The sequence below is a fragment of the Mus caroli genome, unplaced genomic scaffold, assembly GCF_978045245.1.
Source record: "Mus caroli unplaced genomic scaffold, Mus_caroli_1 scaffold_2, whole genome shotgun sequence".
Lineage (NCBI taxonomy): Eukaryota > Metazoa > Chordata > Mammalia > Rodentia > Muridae > Mus > Mus caroli.
Genome location: NW_028227257.1, coordinates 110,267,642 through 110,289,291, shown reverse-complemented (window position 1 = coordinate 110,289,291; position 21,650 = coordinate 110,267,642). Strand labels below are relative to the sequence as shown.

The window sequence follows — 21,650 nt, the reverse complement described above, 5'->3', positions numbered from 1 at the left end:
CTCCTGTTCCTGCTGGCATAAATAATGTTATTTCCTTATCTTATATCATCTTAAACCTTCCTCTTCCTTTTAAAATATCCTTACATGCATATGATGTGTTTGGACCAAATCTGCCCCCACTCATCCCGGTTCCAGTTCTTCCCTTATTCCCTTCTACCACTACCTTCCCTCTTCAATATTGTGTGTGTATGTGTGTATGTGTGTGCCTGTGTGCCTGCATTCCTGAAGAAAACTGGCCCCTCCTCTTCCTAGTAGCCATCCTCAGCTAGAAGGGGGACTTCATGAGTCCCTCCCATGCTGAGATTTGGGGTCAGTTTAATCTAGTATAGGTCTTGTGATCTGTGACACAAACATAGTCATAGGTTGTATGTTGGAGCTGTTGTGAGTTCATGTGTGCGACTGCACTGTCATGTACAGCAAATACGGTTTCATTCCAGTCATCTGCTCCCTCTGACTCTTTCCACCCCTTCTTCTGCAATGACCCCTGAGCCTTGGTGTGTGTGTGTGTGTGAGAGAGAGAGAGAAAGAGAGAGAGAGAGAGAGAGAGAGAGAGAGAGAGAGAGAGAGGTCCTACTTAGAGATGAACACTCCAGTCTCTTCTCTGCACACAGATAAATTTGAAGACAACCTACGGTGTAAGTTCTTCTGGAGGCCCAAAGGTGTGGAACTCTGTTTTGGCATTCAGCACTATGCTGGACCGGTAAGAGGGGTGGGGCTTATAGCATCTAAGAACAACAAAATATCCCCGTGGGGATGCTCACAAAACTGTTTGCAGGCTTCACTTCTTGATTCTAATTGCATTCCCCAAGTGTCCTCAGTGGTGCTGTTTATAGATGTAGTGGCCTGTAGGGCTACAAGCTGCCTCCTGCTCCAAGGGCTGGCCCAGAACTGACAGGAACCATGGTCTTTGCAGGGTTTCATGGTGAATGTTCTCATTCTGAAGTCATTTGGAGTATAGCTGACATAGGATGGTTGATAACACCGTAGGGCTGGTTTTTTAGCACTTTCGATGTGTCTATGGGCTACTAGAAATGCCTAAATATATTTAGATGGAAACATGATACATAAACAATGGGAGTGCCAGTTCATGTGTTAAAAGCTTACCATCTGGATGAGTGAGATTGTGTTTTCACTAGACATTTCTAGTCTTTCGAGGATCAGTTTCTCTCTGGTTGGTGAATTTTGTGCTGAATTTATTTACCATTGATCTTAGTTAGGGTTACTGTTGCTATGAAGAGGAACATGGCCAAGCCAACTTTTACCAAAAAGCTTTTAATCAGGCACTTTCTTATAGTTTCAGAGGAGGGGTCAATGATCATCATGACAGAGAGCAAAGTGGGAGAGAGAAAGAGGGAGAGAGGGGGGAGGGGGAGGGGGAGAGAGAGAGAGAAAGAGGGAGAGGGAGGGGGAGGGGGAGAGGGAGAGGGGGAGGGGAGGAGGAGGGGAGGGGGAGAGAGAGAGAGAAAGAGAGAGAGAGAGAGAGACACGAGAGGGAGACAGGGCTTGGCATGGGCTTTTGAAACCTCAGAGCCAGTGACACACCTCCTCCACTAAGGTCACGCCTCCTAATCCTTCCTAAACAGTACCCCAAACTGGGAACCACACATTAAACCATATGAACCTATGGGAAGCACCCTCATCCAAACCACCACACCACGGCAGGGATTTGTAGAGTATCCCTTCAAATCCCTCTAGGTTGGATTCCCTCATTGCTGAGAACCAAGAACCACTTAGACTCTTTGAGTGATCACTCAGACCCCATGAGTGCTTTGAGAGGCGGCGAGGGCATAGTGGCCATGAGCTAAAAGCTGATTTGCCCCAGTATGATGACTGCCAGACCTCATTCGGCTCCTTGTTAAGCTCCCACTTGCCTATCAGTAGAATGGGAATCAGCATTTCACACGTGATGAGCACTCAGTATTTTAGCAGTTTTTATAATATGCCATTTCTTCCATATGATCCTTTCTTCAAAGATAACTGGACAGGAAGCTAAGATAAATTGACCTGTCAAAAGTACAACTTCTCTCTTTTATCTGGTGCTTGGTAGTCAAAGGCTTTGTGTTACATGACAGGATGAGTTTATATCTAGTTGCTGGGCAGTGGCTCCTCAGACAGCCCGTCAGTGTCACTGGCCACAGTCAGTTGCCTCTGGTAACTTGCACACATTGCTGTCTGTCTTCTAGGTGTTATACGATGCTTCTGGGGTTCTTGAGAAAAACAGAGACACCCTCCCTGCTGACGTGGTGATAGTCCTGAGGACATCTGAGAACAAACTCCTTCAGCAACTGTTCTCAATTCCTTTGACCAAAACAGGTACCTGAGAACTCCCCAAAGCTTTAGTCCAGTGCCAATGTGGTATCTTTCAGTCAGTGCCCAAATACTATCATATGTGCACTGTCAATATCAAATTTTCCCCTTTTCAAGACTTACTTTATTTTGTTTTATTTTACATGTCTGAGTGTTACGCCTGTGTGCACCATGTGCATGCCTGGTGCCCACAGAGGTCATAGAGGGAATCAGATCCCCTGGAACAGGAGTTAAGGATGGGTGTGAGCTATGATGTGAGTACTGGGACCAAAACCTGAACTCTTTGCAGGAGCACCCAAAGGTCTTAACCACTGAGCCATCTCTCCAGACCAACATTGAACTTTAACCAGGGTCAGGGTGCTGTTTAAATTCAAGAAAAGAGCATGACTATTCTTTTGTAAATTAAGTCCTGAGAAGAATTATTCACACATAATACACACACACACACACACACACATGTGAACACACAGAGAGACACACACATACACACAAAGACACATTCACAGATACACACATGTACATACAGAGACACAGATACACACATTCATACACACACAGTGGCAGACACACACAGACACGCACGTGCACACACACACATGAACACACAGATACACACATACACAGACACACACAGAGAGACACAGACACATACATACTCATTCACACATTCATACACAGACACTCACATACACACTTATATACACATTCACACACACACACACACACACTTTCCACATCAGCTCTTACAATTCTCATTGTCTCTGCCTCCTTTTAACTCTCTTGATAAAACTGTATATAATCATTAATTCACACTAAGCATCTAGGCTAGACTTGGTTTACCTAGAATTATGGAGATGTATTGGTGTAAGATTCCAAGGAAAGGGTGTGTGGCGCATCAACGGTCTTCTGACCAAGAGCCCTCAGAGATTACCTGGTCCAGTTCTCACCCTCTCTCATTCTCCTAAACAACCTGGAACATCTATGGCTTCACTTGCTGACAGACAGCTTAAACTGTCCATCTGTGGGTCCTCGTGCCAAGAAGCAGGATGCTAGGTCCCCAGATGAGAGTTCCCAGATCAATGGATTCTCACTGGACCAAGCTCCTTTGATTCACCTGGGATCCAGCTGTCTCTGTCTGGGCCACATCAATCCTCTTCTCACAGCTCCTTCCTTTTCCTAAAATCATTGGCACCCGTGTTTCTCACCTGGGACCTTTGCAAGGTAGGATGGAACTGTCGCCATGTCTAATTTATAGCTGAGTGTATAAATGATGCAGAGTAAGTGAAAATCCTGCCTAAGAGAGAACAAAAAGCTAGTCTACATACAACCTGTGCCCATCTTGACTTGAACAAGTAACTTAACATCCTTCAAACATGCTTCCGTGGTACCCAGTGCCCACTCAAAGTCTGCGGCCAGCTTGCCCTGTAGATGCTTCTTGGCTGCAGCCAGGATTAATTCGTGTGGCTCCCCGGAATCCCGTGAAGAGCTGTGGGCAGAGCTGGCTGGTGTTCCCCTCTGGAGTTCAGACTCCTCTGCAGCTGGCTTCTGGGCAGAAGCAGAGATAATGCCGTTATTAACAGGGCTAATAGTCCCTGAAATAAAATTTGTCCGGAAGACTCTTCAGCTGGCATTTGCACTCTCCTATAAACATAAATAATGACTTGTCAAACCTGTTCATGATTTTGGAATTTATACTCTTTCAGCTTGTGGCTGAAGGAAAAAAAAAAGTTCATAGTCCTGAGCACTAGGTGGCTCTATGCAGAAAGCAAAGTTCTGCCTTGAGCCTCCTGTCCTTCCCGGAGTCACCCCAAAGCAGGAAAGAAACACCGCAGAACCTTTTCTAGTTCTTGACTTAAAATTTTAATTCATCTTCCAGAGAGCTTATAACCTTTCTGAATTGTGCCTGGAAATGGAAGCTCACATCATCTAGGAGTAACAAAAGTGTGTGTGTGTGTGTGTGTGTGTGTGTGTGTGTGTGTGTGTGTGCTTGAGAGAGAGAGAGAGAGAGAGAGAGAGAGAGAGAGAGAGAGAGAGAGAGAGAAAGGGAGAGAGACAGAAGGAGAGAGGAAACAAACGTGATATCCTAGCAAGCTCCTCTGTAATTCTGAGCTGTGCACGATGCTGCTTTTTTTTTTGAATTGTAAATTCACTCTTCTTCAAATTTTGAATAATACTAAAAGCAGCATGTAAGTGTCAAAACTAAAAGGCAAGAGTATTTGTCTGCTTTCTGGATTTATTCATGCAAAAATGCATTCAGTTAGCTGACACCAATGTCTTCTGGCAACAAGGTGCCTACTGAGACAGCAGGAGGCTACAGCAGAGTCAGTGCTGCGTGTCAGTAGAGGAACTAGAACCTTTTTCCTTGTGCCTTCACTTTCTGTTTTGAAGTGGTCCCCAGTTTACTACCTTGTAATGATAATCGTCCTCCCACCTTCATTAAAAAGTGATGCTGTGTCTTGCATCAAATGGCAGAATGTTAAACATCTATCACCATCTATCCTCTGTCTGTTTGTCTGTCTGTCTGTCTGTCTGCCTGCCTGCCTGCCTGCCTGCCTGCCTGTCTGTAATTGTAGTATAGCCTTTGAAGAGAAGTCTCCTTTTTTTCCACTGAAATTGAAAGCGTTTGTTTCAGGTGTATGCTTGTCTCTTTGAAGGGGTGGACGTGGCTAGACATTGCTGTGAGAGACAAAGAAGGCCCAGTTACTCTGGCAACATAATTCCAGTGCTTGGAAACCCATTGTTTATGTCATTTTATTTACCCTGCCTCAAAACTTAAATGAATGGCTTGTTGGTTAAGAACACTTGGTGCTCCTGTAGAGGGGCCAAGTTCCGTTCCCAGCCCCCATATGGTGGCTCAGAACTGTCTATAACTCCAGTCCCAGGAGATCCGATGCCCACTTCTAACCTCCACAGGCACCAGGCACACACACAGTACACATACATACATGTAGGCAAATTACTTATTCATATAAAATAAAACAAATAAATCTTTTTTAAAATATAGCAACAAGCATTGCAAGGGTCAGCCTAGCTGGTCCTGGCCATGCTTGGATGCTCTGGCTTCTGATCTGAATGGTGGACCCCTGGACACTTGCTTCATAGTGGTCATTATGCAGTGAACTTATGCTTTGCACACTCTTCCGAGCACTTTCTATTTCACAGTAATACGGGCTTTTGCCGAAAGCTAAGGAACATCCCTTAAAATTCAAAGGAAAATTTTAATTTCATTATCAAAGAATTCCTTCCAGCTAAGTTCTGGTTTCGTGGGAGCTAGAAACTGTCTTTTACTTCCCAAGTCAGGCATCAGTGTGCCCTAGACTGGCTTTCTTACCCTTCCAAGGGAGCCTCTTCCCTGGGCGACCTGGAAAGTAACACTCCCTTAATTAGTGGCTATAGAAAAGATGTGTTGGCTGAGTTCCTTATTACGGTCAAAAAGATCAACACTTGACTGTGTATAACTTTGATAGCTTTCCATGACTTTAACAAATACCCAGCAATAACCAATTCATAAAGAGAAAAGTTTTACTTCTCACAGTGTTAGGCATTACAGCTCATGGTCAATTGTTTCTGCTGGCTTGGTACTGGGGTAGCACCTAGTGGCAGGTTTGCCTGGTAGAGCAAAAACCACCTTTTTCTTGAGAGAAAGAAAATGGCCAGGTTTCTATCACTGTCTTTAGGGAGACACTTCCAACAATCTGAAGATCTCTCACTAGTTCCTGCCTCTTAGAGGCTTGCATCTCCTGCCAGTAGTACCAGGGCTGGAGACTGTGCCTTGACACATGGGTCTTGGGGGAGACATTCCACAACCAAGTTACCATGGTAACTGCCATGTGACATCAGAGATAGTAATCACCCAGCATTTCCCCCAATGCTTCCTTTGACTTTCCTGCTCTCACTGACTACAAAAGAGACTGAACATGCAGAGTGAAATTGTAAAGCCCCAGGGGGCCAGGAGACAGGGCCACTCCTGTGTTGTCTAGCAGCAGCTAAGTCTGGTGAGAAAGATAGCAGGTGCTAGAGGGTGCTCTCATCCCAAGGTTCGAAGTCAGCACTGGATAGACGGCCACAGTCAGCATGGATTCTCTTCCTTTTGGCCTGCTACCCTGACCATGCTTTGGCCTGCAGGTGGACTATTTCAGGACTAGTAAGTGTTATTGCACGGGGCTCCTCACACCACAATAGACAACCAGAGCTATGCGGTTAAACACATTGGTCTACCTCACAGTGCTATTCTGCCTTGTGTGGTCATGCTGTGTGCCTCTCTGCTAACACTGAGCTGCATGAGATTTAAGACAGAGCTTTCTGTTCCACACATGTGTGGAGCATATATCCAGCACTCCAATGCTCCCCACGCCATGCCTCCCCACCATACCTTCTTTCCTCCCACCTCCCCTGCCTCCCAGTTAGTCCTTCAAAATTCAACCCCAGTTTCACTTCCTGGGGGATTCCGGGATGGGTGAAGTGAATCCTCTGGAATGTGAGCTGCTGGAGACGATGAGGGAAGGGCATCACCTCCCCCGCAGCTGCTGGAGTGGAGCTGTCACAGTGAGGCTCTGTGCTGCCCCAGAGCCATTTGTGAATGGCATTTCCTGGTAGTCGCAAGAGCGCTTGAAGCACACATCAGAAATGTGGATGCTCTGTGATTTACTGTGCTGGCTGCCAGCCTGCCAGAGCCTGGGGTTTCTTTTAATAAACTGTGAACGTCAGAAGGAACTCCACTCAGAAAGCCACATTCGCAGTCTAGAGAGAAGTGTAAGGCTGCTAGCACTCACCAGGAAGGCAGATGTGACTACAGTCACTCTGGCATCTGCAAGTGATTTTGGAGCCTCCCAGGGAGGAGGGAAGCCTGGAGTCTTCCCTGGGGGCCCAGGACAGATGGTGCCAGGAAGCACCCGAGCACAGGAGTAGAATGTCCTGGAACCATGGCCTAGGCTGCTCAGGGTCATGCTGGCCTGGGGCTTCAGAGGTCTATAAATTCCCTAGGGCCCCAGCCTCCATGGGCTGGGTAAGCTGGAGGATGAAGCAGAGTCCATAGCCACAGGAGAGACCCCACACTCTCCTGGCTCTTTCTCTGCTTGTTAATGGCTCTCAGTACTTGTCCATAAGGATCTGGTCTTCATTAGATTCCACAAGACCAAGGGGGTGGTACAGTGGGGTGAAGAAAGTAACTCTTGAAATTATCCATGCTCCCCCACCTCCACGCCTTTAGGCTTTGGTTTCTCTTCTCCAAGTACAGAAGTTTTAATGCTTCTTACCTCTTAAAATTCTGTATGCAGTCTCTCCCACCTGATCAGCGGGGTTGTCTGAGAAGCCCCTGAACCAGGATCTGGCCCCAGCCTCTACTTCTGCTGAGGGACTTTGTACCAAGTAAAGCTGCAGTTAGAAGGGACCCTACCAATCTCCAGCTGTCAACTTAGGTCCCCGTGGTTTGAAATGTCAGTTGGATTTTCTTAGAGAAGAATGGAACATGTTAAGAAGTAAAAGGAGATACATAAAATTAATCTCAGTCACATATTTAATTCGTAGATGAAAATATTATTTAACATATAATCCGTGTAAAATGATGTCTTTTACTTTTTGGTAGTATCTTCAAATTCTCGAGTGTCTTTACACTTAAGGTACATCTCAGTTAAGGCCAGCCACATTTTGCAAGCTCAGTGGCCACTGTGTGACTGGTGTGACTGTGGGGAATCATCGCCCTGCCACAGAAGCGCCTCAGACTTGTTCTCAGAGAGAAATGCAGACACATCAAGGTCACAGTGGTTCTCCAGGAGGAAAGGCCAGATGATGGGACAGAAGGGTGCTGTGGAGTCTCTTCTTTCTAAATATATTTATGTTTTAAATTTTATATGTGTGTATGTGAGAGTACACCATGTGTGGACAGGTGCCTCTGGAGGTCAGAAGGAGGGTGTCAAAACCCCTGGAGCTGGACTCACAGGTAGGTATGAGCTGCCCATTGTGGGTGCTGGGGATTAAACTCTAAAAGACCAGCAAATGTCCTTAATGTGGTCTTTTAGGACCCTTGTTTTTTTTTTTATCATATATATACACATACATACATACATACACATATATACATATATATACATATCATTTTTATATTTATATATCATATATTTTTATAGAAGATACATACATATATAATTTTAATATTTATATATCATATATTTTTATAGAAGATATATATGTATATATGTATATATACTGATTTTTTAACCATTTCCCAATGTGTAAGAGAAATTATTGTTTCACAGAGTTCCAGAAAAGTATAACTCTTTTATGGCTTTCGTCACACATAGACATGTCTAGGATTTTCAATATGAAATGGTGCTTTTCAAAGCTTCATGAAATAAAGGAATTATGAGATCTGAAGGAATTCAAGATGAATGGAAGGGGGTGTGTGCCTGTGTGTGTCTCTGTGTGTGTGCAGGTACACACGCTTCTGCATGTGCTGGAATGGATGTATGTGTCCCTGAGGCCAACATTGAATATCTTCCTTGATCTCAATAGCTTCCCCACATTTACTTAGTTGGTTGGTTTTGGTTTTCAAGACAGGGTTTCTATGTGTAGCCCTGGCTGTCCTGGAACTCACTCTGTAGACCAGGCTGGCCTCAAACTCACTGAGATCCACCTGCCTCTGCCTCCCCAGTGTATGCCACCATGCCTGGCTTCCATCTTATTTTTTAGACAGTGTCTCTCACTGAACCTGGAGCTTACTACCAATTCAGCTAGAATGGCCCCTTGGGAATCTGCCGAATCCTTCTCGCCCCCCCCCCCCAGCTCTCCAGTGTTGGTACTACAAGCATACGCTGGCTCAATGGCTTTTATGTGGGTGGGCTTTAGTGACTGCCAGCTCCAAGTAAGAGATTTTCATGATCAAAAAATGAGTATAATATTGACTATGAAAGTCCCAAAGCATCCTTACTACAGAAATACCTAGATGGATTTTACGGATCGTAATGTATTTTTGTATGCAAACATCTAAAGGGTAGAAAGTCTGTGGTTCCCACTGAGACGCTGCAGATCTCCAGCCTTTCTCTCCTGTCTTCTTCATCTAGGACTCTCTGCCAATGGTGAGCTGAAATCTGCCTTCCAAAGTTCTTCTAGTATTCCTAGTTCTAGAGAGGTGTCCAATGCTGCCCCATCTTAGGAGAGAGAAAACAAAACAAACAAACAAACAAACAAACAAAAACAAAGCCCTTTGTGGTAGCGCACACCTTTAAACCTAGCACCCAGGAGGTAGAGGCACGCGGATCTCTGTGAGTTCAAGGCCAGCCTTTTCTACAGAGCAAGTTCTATGAACGGCCAGAGCTACACAGAGAAACCCTGTCTTTAAAAAAATAAAAAATAAAAACCACAAAACAGACAAAACAAAACCATAACCCAACCAACCAACCAAACATAAACAAAACCTAAAACGAGTATTAATAATGAGTTTCAAAAAGGGCTCTGATACTAGAAAAATTAGTGTATGTTGAGAGCCAGCTTCACCCCTGTCCACACCCTTATGAATATCCTCTGCATTGCTCTGAAATCCATTAGGGAAGCACCTTTGTATTTAGTGGCAGTTCAATTTAGGGCCATTTTGCTTTATTTCTTTAATGGTCCTATCATATATACCAAATATAGCACCTCTGATTTTTAAAATAGTCAGAAATATATAAAATGACTATTTCCATCTTTGTCTGCCAGCATTCTCATTCATAGAAAAGGAAAATGTTTCTGTTTAAGATGTAAGAATCCCTTTATTTTTCTATGTATTTTATATTTTCATAGCTCACACTGGAGAAAAGGTCCCACAGCCCTATAGTTTAGTAATTTATTCCACTATAAAATCTCTTTATAGTGTAGCTTTCAGCTCACTTCCCCCCACCTTCCTAAAAGCTAACCTCAGACCCCTTAAAGACAGTAAACTAGAAACAAAGGCATTGTAATTTTATTGTCTCTACTTAGCTACGGATCAAAATTTCACACTCCACCCCACCCCTCAGGAATCTGGGTCATGTTCATAGAGTCTGTATTCTTTCCCTTCAGCACCCAAGACCATCTTCTAACAGTCTGGTCCATATGTTCAATACATATAAAGTTAATCACTTTGCTTTGGTCCCAGTATGTGCAAAGCAAAGCTGTAAACCCCAGCTGTGCAGAGCAACAAAGTAACATTTATGAACTTAACTGGCTTGCATATGTGAGAGGTCCCTAAATGAAATTAAATGTTGCTCAGCTGAACTGGAGGGTAGGAGGCTGGGAGAGAGGACCACTGAGGTTTTTAAGATCCAATATTAATAGAATGGGGTCTCTTCTTCACACCCCACAGGGGTAGTTCAAATTATAAAGACACCAGATGAACTATCTTCTAGTGGATAAGGTTTAGCTCAAGCGTGCCGACTGATTTCCAGGTACTCACTGGGACCTGCATTTGGCTAATGTGATTTAGTCTGTAAGTGGCCCTCCCCACTTCAGATCATCTGTCAGCCATTCGGTGGTTTGCTTATAATATCAAAATGCCCGAAACAACCAGGGTTGAATTCAGACAGGGGAGTCACTGGGAGGGGGGTGTGTGTCTGGTAATTGCTGTGCTGCTCAGGGCTCTGACCTTGAGCTTTCCGACCTTGTGCCTCAGTTTCCTTCTTTGTGGCCTTGTTGTACTAAGTAATTACTTTTAGACAGCCTATGTCTAAAATGTCGATGACATAATAAAATACTTAGTAAATACTGGTAGTTAAGTGAAGAAAAGTAATCTAATTTCCACAGTTATTTCCTTATTCTCCAGAAATTTTAAAGCAAAGTGACATTAAACAATGCTATAAATTCTGTGTGTTGCTGGTAGTTTATGATTTCTAGCTTTTAAAAAGGTGCATACCTTCAAAAGATAAACAGGGAAATAATAATGTAAGCCATCAACCCTTAAGTCCTCAATTCATTTAATTCTTATTTCCTAATTAATTGTCCAGCTCAACATTAATGACCCCAAGGCAATAGAAAAAAATGGATCTTCCATAAAACTCTTCTTAGCTGGAACCCTTAATTGATAGCGTTTTCATAACTCCCAAAATGTCTGATGGAGAAATGATGACTTGGCCATGTTTAGCTTCAACTAGCACTTGACCAACCGGAGCCCCAGAGGTCTCACGTGGCTTCCTTCCATTGATCTCAGGGCTGCCAACAACGCCCGCATCTCTGCTGCATTTCAACCATGTTAACCATAACCTGAGCAGGACCACTCGCTTCCCCAGGCACAGCCAACATCTAGCCAGCTCTCTAGATGATCAAATCCGGGCAGTAAAAGCATGCAACTGGCCAAGCCTTCTTCACAAGTGGCAGGTCTGAGACAAACCCCAGGCGGTTTGACTATGGATGTCACATGTTGAACCACGGCCTCTCTGCCATGCAAGCATCTCACAGCCCAAGCAAAGGATCTGAAATACAAAAGCAGGCCCAGAGACCAGCAAAGAGCTCAAGACATGTGGAGGGAAGGGAGAGGAGCTGGGGGTTCTGAGGACTTTGAGTGCCTTGTAAGTAAAATTCAGCACCACACAATTCATTCATGTGTGCACTCACACACATTTATTGTTTGCTCTGAGACACACACATATATATAGATGAATGCTGGGCATAGAACGAAAGCGAATGAATTTAGTGCTTGCCCCAAGAACCTTAGAAGACAAGGGAAGTCAGAGGCACCACGTTAGTTAGCTGCCTGAGTAGTTTTCCATGTGGCATCATTAAGGAACTTTTTTTGTCTTTGACAACATGTGCATTGGTGTTTTTGTCTGCATGTATGTCTCTATGAGGTTGTCAGATCCCCTGGAACTGGAGTTATAGACAGTTGTGAGCTGCCGTGTGGGTGCTGCGAATTGAACCTGGATCCTCTGGAAGAGCAGATGGTGCTCTGAAGTGTTATTTCTCCAACCCCAGTTTACAAGTCTTATACCTGTGTCTTAGTCAGGGTTTCTATTCCTGCACACACATCATGACCAAGAAACAAGTTGGGGAGGAAAGGGTTTATTCAGCTTACACTTCCATACTGCTGTTCATCACCAAGGAAGTCAGGACTGGAACTCAGGCAGGTCAGAAAGCAGGAGCTGATGCAGAGGCCATGGAGGGATGTTCTTTACTGGCTTGCTTCCCCTGGCTTGCTCAGCCTGCTCTCTTATAGAACCAAGACTACCAGCCCAGGGATGGCACCACCCACAAAGAGCCTTTCCCTCTTGATCACTAATTGAGAAAATGCCTTACAGTTGGATCTCGTGGAGGCATTTCCTCAACTGAAGCTCCTTTCTCTGTGATAACTCCAGCTGTGTCAAGTTGACACAAAACTAGCCAATACAACCAGGTACTGAAAAAACATTTTCAAATAAATGAAGAGGAACAGAAATAAAAATTAGTGGTTATTTTTAAAGATATCTAAAAGAAATGGAATCATTTCTGCATCCCTAGAGATTACTATTAATATAAGGCAGCACATCTGCCTTGAACTGAGAGGACCTGGAGTGGATGGACGAGCCTTAGCCCCTGAGGTTAACATGGAATTACAATGCCTGTCAGGTAGGTAACTTCTGCTAGCTTTTGCTCTCTATAGCTGCTTCTTCCTCCTCCTCTTCCTCCTCCTCCTCCTCTTCCTCTTCCTTCTTTCTCTTCCTCCTTCTTCCCTCCTCCTTAATTGTACGCTCAGTAATTAATTGCATTCTGCTTATAGAAGTGAGAATAATTTGAACATTATTAAATGACAGACCTCCTATTTCAAGCTGTCTGGGACATCAGAGAAAGCTTTGTCTTGGGTTCCTTTAAGGACATGGTCTAGAGTTATTAATTATGCAAAAATCCTTTAAGATGTCAGACAACTAAAAGACAAAACAGGAGCTGGAAGGATGGTTCAGTGGTTAAATGCACTTCTTGAGGATCTACCTGGGTTTGGTTCCCAGCACCTAAATGATGGCTCACACCAGGCATAACTCCACTTCGAGGGGATCTGATGTCATCTTCTGACCTCTGAGGAACCACTAGGTGTGCACATGATGGACAACCATTCATGCAGACAAAATATTCATGCATATAACATAAGTCAATTTGAAGGAAAAAAGTTATCTTAAAGCAGTATAAAACCAGGAAAGCTGTTTTTTAGGATTCTGACTTTCCCACAGGTATCATAAAGATAAAGTTGTATGGTCAGAAAACAGTGAGTTTTCTGTGTCTGTCCTCCCTTCCAGTTCATCCACTCATTACTGTTAGTGCTTGTGTGACGATGCGTGCCTGACTGTGTTCACTGTGGTAAATGTGTGGAAGTCAGAGCATGGCTTTTATGAACCAGTACTCTCGGGCCCCTCGTGGTGAGGCAGGCTCTCCTACCTCCGCCATGCTACAGCCTGCAAGCTAGGAGATTCCAGATGGTTCTTCTGTCTCCACCTCCGGGCTCCCACAGGAGTTACAGTTCTCTACATTTCTTTCAGTTGAGCAGGTGTGGCACAGGCAAGCTGGTTTCTTATTTCTTTTCTATTCCTTTACTCCACAGAACGATGACTTTTCTTCCCAACTAACCATCGATTCTCCCTTCGTGAGAGATTTAGCGATGTCTAAATGAGCAGGGAACTTGTCCACCCACTCTGCCTATTTATTAATATCAATGCCTAAAATCATAGATAAATGCCAGGGAGAAAGAAAAAAAAAATCCACCAAGGACAAAATCTAATAGTTCACACTCTCTGCTCCTTGGGCTCCTGCTATCCAAATTCTATGGCTATTTTAAATTTCCTCCATGTATCAAATTTATAAGTCCTTGTTACAGATTTAGATGGTTATAGAAAGATATTGTAAGTATCTTCTAACATATGAAATATTATAATATGTTTTACACAACTACTGAATTTAGCTCCTTATGTTTTATTAGCAACCGACTTAGAAACTTTCAGTGAGTAGATTTGAAGTCATTGCAACCCCCACAGAGGCACAGGTCTGCCCTGGGGGCTCCCCACACAGTGTCAGCACAAACTATGATTCTGGCCAGGAAGGAAGCCAAGGTCAGATTAGTTGAGAAATCAAGTTTGAATCTGTTAGGTCATCCCAAGTGAGACTCTCCATTAGGATTAGGTAGGGATCATCCAACATCAGCCCAGGCAGGTGAAAGCAGCAACGGAGCCGTGGAAGTGGGGTATAGGGAGCTGTGGAAGTAGGATGTAGGGAGCTGTGGAAGTGGGGTGTAGGGAGCTGTGGAAGTGGGGTGTAGGGAGCTGTGGAAGTGGGGTGTAGGGAGCTGTGGAAGTAGGATGTAGGGAGCTGAGGAAGTGGGGTGTAGAGGGCTGAGGAAGTGGGGTGTAGGGAGCTGTGGAAATGGGCTGTAGGGAGCTGAGGAAGTAAGGTATAGGGAGATATGGAAGTGGGGTATAGGGAGCTGTGGAAGTGGGGTATAGGGAGCTGTGGAAGTGGGGTGTAGGGAGCTGTGGAAGTGGGGTGTAGGGAGTTGTAGAAATGGGGTATAGGGAGCTGTGGAAGTGGGGTGTATAGAACTCTCTCTCTCTCATCAATCTCTGCTGATACTTTCAGTGAAAGAACTGAGAGAACCTTCAAAAAAGTTCCCTCCAGGGAGCATCCACCATTAACTTGGGTAGAAGACTCCCTCAAACAAAGCCGCACCAGAGACAGGATCAACACAGGCCTTTGGTAGGATCGACAGACAGGAAGGTGTAGTTTTCACGTTGGCATGGGCTGGCTCTGGGCTGCCAGTGCCCTGCAGCAAACTCAGACAGCCTGGTGGGGCAGCAGAGGGCACTGAAGTCTGTGGAATTACAGAAACCAATGGCCACGTATTTGGGACAATTCTTATGAGGTAACTGAAGGTGAAAATCCTTCAGTTAGGCAGGAAGCAGGAGAATGGGGTGAGAGACTTTAACCCCTACTTCAGATTCCTGCATAGGATCTCAATTGTATCACTGCCTCTTCTCAAGGATCGCACCCCACCCAGGAAACATTGGAAATCACAGTTTCCCAGAAGCACAGGGTCAGAAGGGGTGATCGTTGTGAAGGTGCTGTCCTGGGTGAAGCTCCAAGGATGCTTACCATTTGAAAGGAGTGTGAAAAGCGTATTTACATATAAATGAAAATGGAAAGTTCTTATAGGTTATGTTTCTGGAAGGTGTGTGTAGCAGGCCTGGTGGCTGGGATCTATTGTTTATTTGTGTTGTAAATCCTTTGAAATGTGTTAAAATGCTTCCCACTCATTATAAAGCTCCTGCCACCCCGGATTACGACTTTGATGTCACCAATCCTCCTTCAAAGGGTTCTTTGCAGGCTATTAATCACAGTTTAGCCTCTGAAGATATCACCAGAGAAAACATTTGAACATCTCTGTGCTAGACTCATGAAAACTTTGAAATCTTGAGCATCTTGCATATAAGCACATGTCGCAGCTTTTCCTTTCATTGACAAGTCTGCCTTCTGTTGCACAAAATAGCTCCGGAAGTAAAAATGCAAACAAATGTCTTCACACACTGGAGTTGGTGAAGAAAGGGTGGAGGGTAGATCAGGAAGGAAAGAGAGACAGAGAGGCTCCTCAAAGGTAAGCCACAGGAATGCATGTGCATGGCCAGCCACAGGAACGTGCGCGCGCGTGGCCAGGAGCTGGCCCATGTCTGTTCACGCTTGCTTTTTACTAATGGATGCTCACAGAGCTGGTGGGAAGATCTCTTCTCTCACCTTTGATGCTGATGCTGTGCTTTAAGTCCTACATGAGTTGTTCACAGTAAATGATAATGTGTCTGATGGTCACTGTCCACATGGTTGGGAGCAGAAGCCTTTCAGATTTCAGATTTTCAAAATCTTAGATTTTGATTTGAGAATATTTGCATCTGCATAATGAGCTGTCTGGGAGATGTAGCCAAGTCTAAACACAAGATTTAGGTTCCACATATATGTGTTAAAGTCCCTGAAGGCAATTTCTACCATATGCATATATGTGTATAGTATTAGTATGTATATACACATAAATTTATGATCTAGGTTATATACATATATAGACACATTTATGTGTATATATGTTTTATATATATATATATATACACACATATGTATGTATACACCTCATATACTATATATCAAATACACATATATATTTGATCCCCCACATCATACACATATATACATACCACACTCTCCATATATTATACATATAATTATAATATTGTATTATATATAATTATTATCTAACACTATATAATATAACATGAATCTATTATGTATTTTATATTACAAGAATAATATTTATTATTCCATGCACAAACCTATACTATTATTATACTAGAGATTGAGCTGTGGGCTTTGTACATGCTAAGTGTTATAGATATATAGATATACATATATATGTATACATAGATATATACATAGATATATCCCCAGCATTACACACATACTGTCTTTATATAAGATAGTATACATATAACTATAATACTATATTATTATATATAATTATCTAATATTATATACTGTATACATATGTTGTATGTGTATGTGTGATGCTGGGGATCCAATCCAGGATCTTTGAGTTTTACCTCCAGTCCTATTTTGCACAATGAACACAGTAAGTTTTTATGTTATATAGCTGGGATGTAGTTCAGCAGCAGAGCTGAAGAGCCGACCCGTGGCATGTACAATGCCCTGGGCTCAGTCTCAGGTAGAATTACAGTATAGTTTTGTGCATGGAGCACAGTTCAAGGTGGGCTAGGGAGGGTCCACAGTGGCATCCTATCAGAGCTCAGAGCTTTTGCCTCTTGGAACATTTTGGAGTTTGGATTTTTACATGTAGGCATGGTCACCTTGTGTCAGTAGACCATACTCATTGTCGAGACCAAAAGCTTTGAAACTTTTCTTACAGGAATTTTGTTGTTTCAAGTCTTGTATCTAAGTCTTCAATATTCAACCACTTGAATTAACTTTTTAACTGTTTTAGCTTTGTGATGTGGGGTGTGTGTGTGTGTATGTGTGTGTGTGAAGGTACAGCAATACAGTGGTGTGCATGTGGAGGTCTAAAAACACCTTGTGGTAGTCAGTTCTTTCCTTCCACCAGTGTGGGACCCAGGGATTGAACTCAGGGTTTTCAGACAGCAAACTGAGCCATCTTGTCAGCTGAAAAGTTTGCATTTTAAAAAAATTCTAAGGGTATTAATTAGAAAACTCAGAAAAACACAAGAATGTGAAAGAGAAAATTATCCATAACTTGGTTTCTTAACTTTTCCTTCAATTTAAGGTGTTTTTGTTTGTTTCTTTCTTTCTTTCTTTCTTGTCTTTTTGCTCAGGTAATTTGGCACAAACCAGAGCTAAGATCACAGCATCCTCGAGATCTTTGCCTCCACATTTCAGTGCTGGGAGGGCCAAGGTGAGCAGTTGATTTGTTCCACGGATGGGTCTGGGAGTCCATGCTCACACCAAGTCAAGCTACGCTTCTCTCCATCTGCCCGTTTGCAAAAGTGACCTGCAGTGTTCGAGGAAACAAGGGGGTTTTGAAAGTTTAGGAAATTTGAATCATGGAATTCTTGCAATCCTGATAGTCGGAAAAACAAAATAACCCTAACGTAGAGGATGATGACATGTGAACAGAGTCTTTCTAGAAAGAAGATAAACAATTTTCTGTGAGACTAACACAGAAGGTAAAAGACCAGACAGAGTCAGCAAGGAGAAACAAACAAACAAAAACAACCAAACCATTGTTTGTTCTCTAAAAATGAGTTATGCAGGGGTCATGTTAGGAGGGTTCACACGTATCTAACCATAAAATAATATCCAGCTGTTTGGCCCTTCCAACTGAGGTTTAGACAGGTCTGCAAGAACAACTGAGTGAAGTCTATTGTATAGACAGCACTCCCCATTTGTCTGTGGTTCGGCTTTCCATGGCTTCAACCACCAGTGGTCAATCATGACTCACGTTCAAAAGTATTAAATGAAAAATCTAGCAAGTGTTTTCCATGTGCTCTCACCTAAGGACAGTATGAGCTCTATGCTCTCTCTCTCTCTCTGGGCTCTGATACGAGAGGACTCATCCTTGAATCCACATTCTATGTCTACCCATGCTCTAGTCCTTTAGTGGCCAACTCAGTTGTTGGGTTACCTGTGACATCACAGAGCTTTTTTCCTTAAACCTAATGTTGTCCCTCAGACATGAGATGCTGACTAGTTTGATGTGAGGGAAAAGCCCCACAAGCTTCCTGATTCTATTAGTACAGTACAACCTAGAGTTGATCACTGTATCATTCGTTGTTGTTCATCTCTTACTCTGCCTTATTTACAAGTTAAACTTTATTGTACAAGTGTATGCATAGGAAAAGGAGTTTGATGAAGCCCAACTTCAGACATCCCTTCCAGTATATCCCCCAAGAATAAGGAAAAAACACATCCTAACCTGAAAACCAATTATCTTAAAGGCACTGGAGTAATAAGTACTTCACATTTCTGAATTTTTTTTTTACTTTTTATTTATATAGCCTATTAACATATTTAAAAATAACTAATTTATCACATATAATTCCATTAAATATTACTCTAGAACTGATACAAATGCACAGATTTATACTTTCTTGATAATAAAATATTTACTTGCAAATACTAGGGCTCTAAAGATTTTATGTAATGATAACTTTTTTTGCCCATGTTGCTATTATGACCTTTTTGAATCCCCTAATGTTGTTTCTTTTTGGCAAGCTATCAGGACTATTCGCCATGGCTAGATGGGCCCATGGGAGAGATGTGTATAGGAGTGTAAGTGCTCCTAAGAACTTCCTGATCTTACATGAGAATGTGGTGTGTATTAAATGTTATTAAATGTATTAAATGCAGTTGATTCTCATTATTTATAAAAACTATGATCTGTAATGTCACTGCAAACAGCAATGCTGAACAACTGCCCCTAGAGGGTAACACAGGGTTAGGTTCCAGCAACAGTCTGGTCAGAGCCAACCTAACCCTCAGTTGATGTGATTTTGTTTGAACACACACACACATACACACACAGCATACACAAGTTCACATACACATGCAGACACACACACTTAGAGTCACATAGACCTTACAATCAAACCTGTTCAGTACTTTTATAAAAACCATATTTCACCCACACAGCATCTGTGCCATTAAAATCACAGACAATTTCACTGTAATTCCTGAGGGGAACTTGTCAGCACACATCTTCTGCCTGAGGCTCATGACCCTCTTCTTGGGTTTAGAAACACTATATAGTACTTCAGCATTACACTTGAGGACCCCCAAAAGTGGGCAGTTACCAATAATGCACATATAAATGCAAAATCAGAAGCATTTCAATAGGCCCTGAGAGCAGACCTGTGTGTGTGTGTGTGTGTGTAGAGCTGACCCAGAAGGACTGACAGGCTGTGACTCTGACTCTAACGGAAAGTTGGGCACCAGCTGACTGACTCCTGTGTTTTCCTACTATGTACATTCTGTGAATGACCAGGAAAAAGCACTGGTGGTTGACATTGTGGCTACAGATAAATTTTAGCAGGCAGGCACATTAACAAATGCAGAATCTACACAATATGATGGCCTGGAGTGGGGGAGGTGGTGTCCTTTTGTTGTTGTTGTTGTTGTTGTTGTTGTTGTTGTTGTTGGAGTTATTGGCTTCCACAAAATTCTAAGCGAGATCAGAACACAAAAAGATTCTCCCTTGTCCAGATCTCCTTTCTTTCTTACATTTGATTTCTGAGTTTGGAGTCCTGCTGAGACCTGGACCCTGTCCTTTAAGCCTACAATCCAGCCTGGTGCTATCTCCTTCCCTGTTCCATACAGCATTGTCCAGACCTGCCCACCTGAGAAGTGTGTGGTCTACATTTAAAAGCATATATGTGATAAGTACACAGGACTGGAATTTGTTTGTTCTTTGAAAGCAGATGAACTGAAAGTTCTGATTAAGGAATTCAAAAGCATGAAAGACAACACCAGTAAACAAACAAACAACAACAACACACAGGCAAGCACAGGGCCCACACCTGTAATCCCAGCCCCAAAGCCACAGACACAGGACCAGTCTGCATTCAAGACTAGCCTGTGCTAGTGAAACTTCCTTAAAAAACAAAGCAAAAACAGAAAAGTTATCATTTGGGCTCCGTTTCATCTAAGGGGACACAGGGCACTCTATGAAGCTGGGCTTTGTAGGATATAAAATGATTACTGTGTGTTTGTCATCTGTCATAAAGTTTCTGGTTTAGAGCCCCATTTCAAAAGACAGACTTGGGACATGGGAAACTGTGTCTAATCAGCCAGGCAGAGATTCTCAGAGGACAAAATGTAGCAACCCTTGTTGTTTCAGATCCTTCTTGGTGGTCTATGCAGCATCCTCCCTTGTGATGTAAGCTAAGACACCTGCATGCCTTCAAGGGGGTAGGGAGGTCAGAGAGAGCAACCTGCCCTGGCTTTATGAAATGCTTCAGAGAAGAAAAACAAAAGGCTAGAGAGGCCTTCCTGCTTCTGCTGTTTGCACAGATGGTGGTGGGGGTGGGGAAGGTGCATCCTGCAACCTGGCTACACTAGTTCTCATAGACTATTGAAGAGGCAGGCCAGGGAGGCTTCTGAGAGGGCCTTTTCTTACGAGCTATCTATATCAATCACCTGATAGTAAAAGTTCTTGACAAAGAGCCTTGTCAGGAAGATGATTAGAGACACTTCTGAGGTTTTAGGATGCAGATGGTGGGCACTTACCCAGAGGAGGAGAAAATTCTTCAGCTTTTCCTTTACTGCTGAGCTCTGGCTGGTTTGTGGGATTGTTTAGAGACGGTGTCTTTATGGCAGAATAAATTCAGCTGACAGACGAGGCAAATCTTTGTGATGATGCCGTACTTTCAGACTTCCTCCATTCTGTAAGTTATAGGAAAGCACACAGATAGCAGTGCAGAAAGACAAGAAGGAAGGCTTAGAGATCAGAGCAGGTTTCAGCCCTAGGCACCGCATACACTGGCGTCACGACTGGACCACTTACCTAAATATCTATGAGCACTAACTTTTTCATCTGCATAGTGGAATAGAGACCGTTCTTGCATCAGATGATCATTTGGAGAATTCTGTGACTGTGTGAAGAGAGTGTTCTCGTGTACACTATACTTGGTATTTGCTTTGAGTTTTGACAGCCATCTAAGGTTCTGTGCATGGAGTCTATATGAATATGGAAGCCTGCTCAGTAGTGGGGGACCAGAGTCTGTGACCCAATGAGTTTAGTTACGCATGAGGACTCTGAGCTAGCACCACCCACAAGGAATCACGCAGAGTCATACCAGCAGAAAGTGAGCATGCTCGGCTTCTGCTCACTTACATTACTGAAGTCCTTAAAGTGGAAATAAACCCCGTAGGGAGCC

General features: G+C 43.3%; 1 protein-coding gene across 1 annotated transcript in view; it reads left to right on the top strand.

Annotated features, from left to right (window-relative positions):
• Myo3b (myosin IIIB) overlaps window positions 1–21,650 on the top strand; it is a 336,609-nt gene that overhangs the window by 165,616 nt on the left and 149,343 nt on the right. Inside the window, exons 20-22 of the mRNA XM_021150395.2 lie at window positions 612–700; window positions 2,184–2,313; window positions 17,592–17,671. Coding sequence (XP_021006054.1) covers window positions 612–700; window positions 2,184–2,313; window positions 17,592–17,671 — 299 coding nt within the window. The remainder of the gene's footprint in view (window positions 1–611; window positions 701–2,183; window positions 2,314–17,591; window positions 17,672–21,650) is intronic.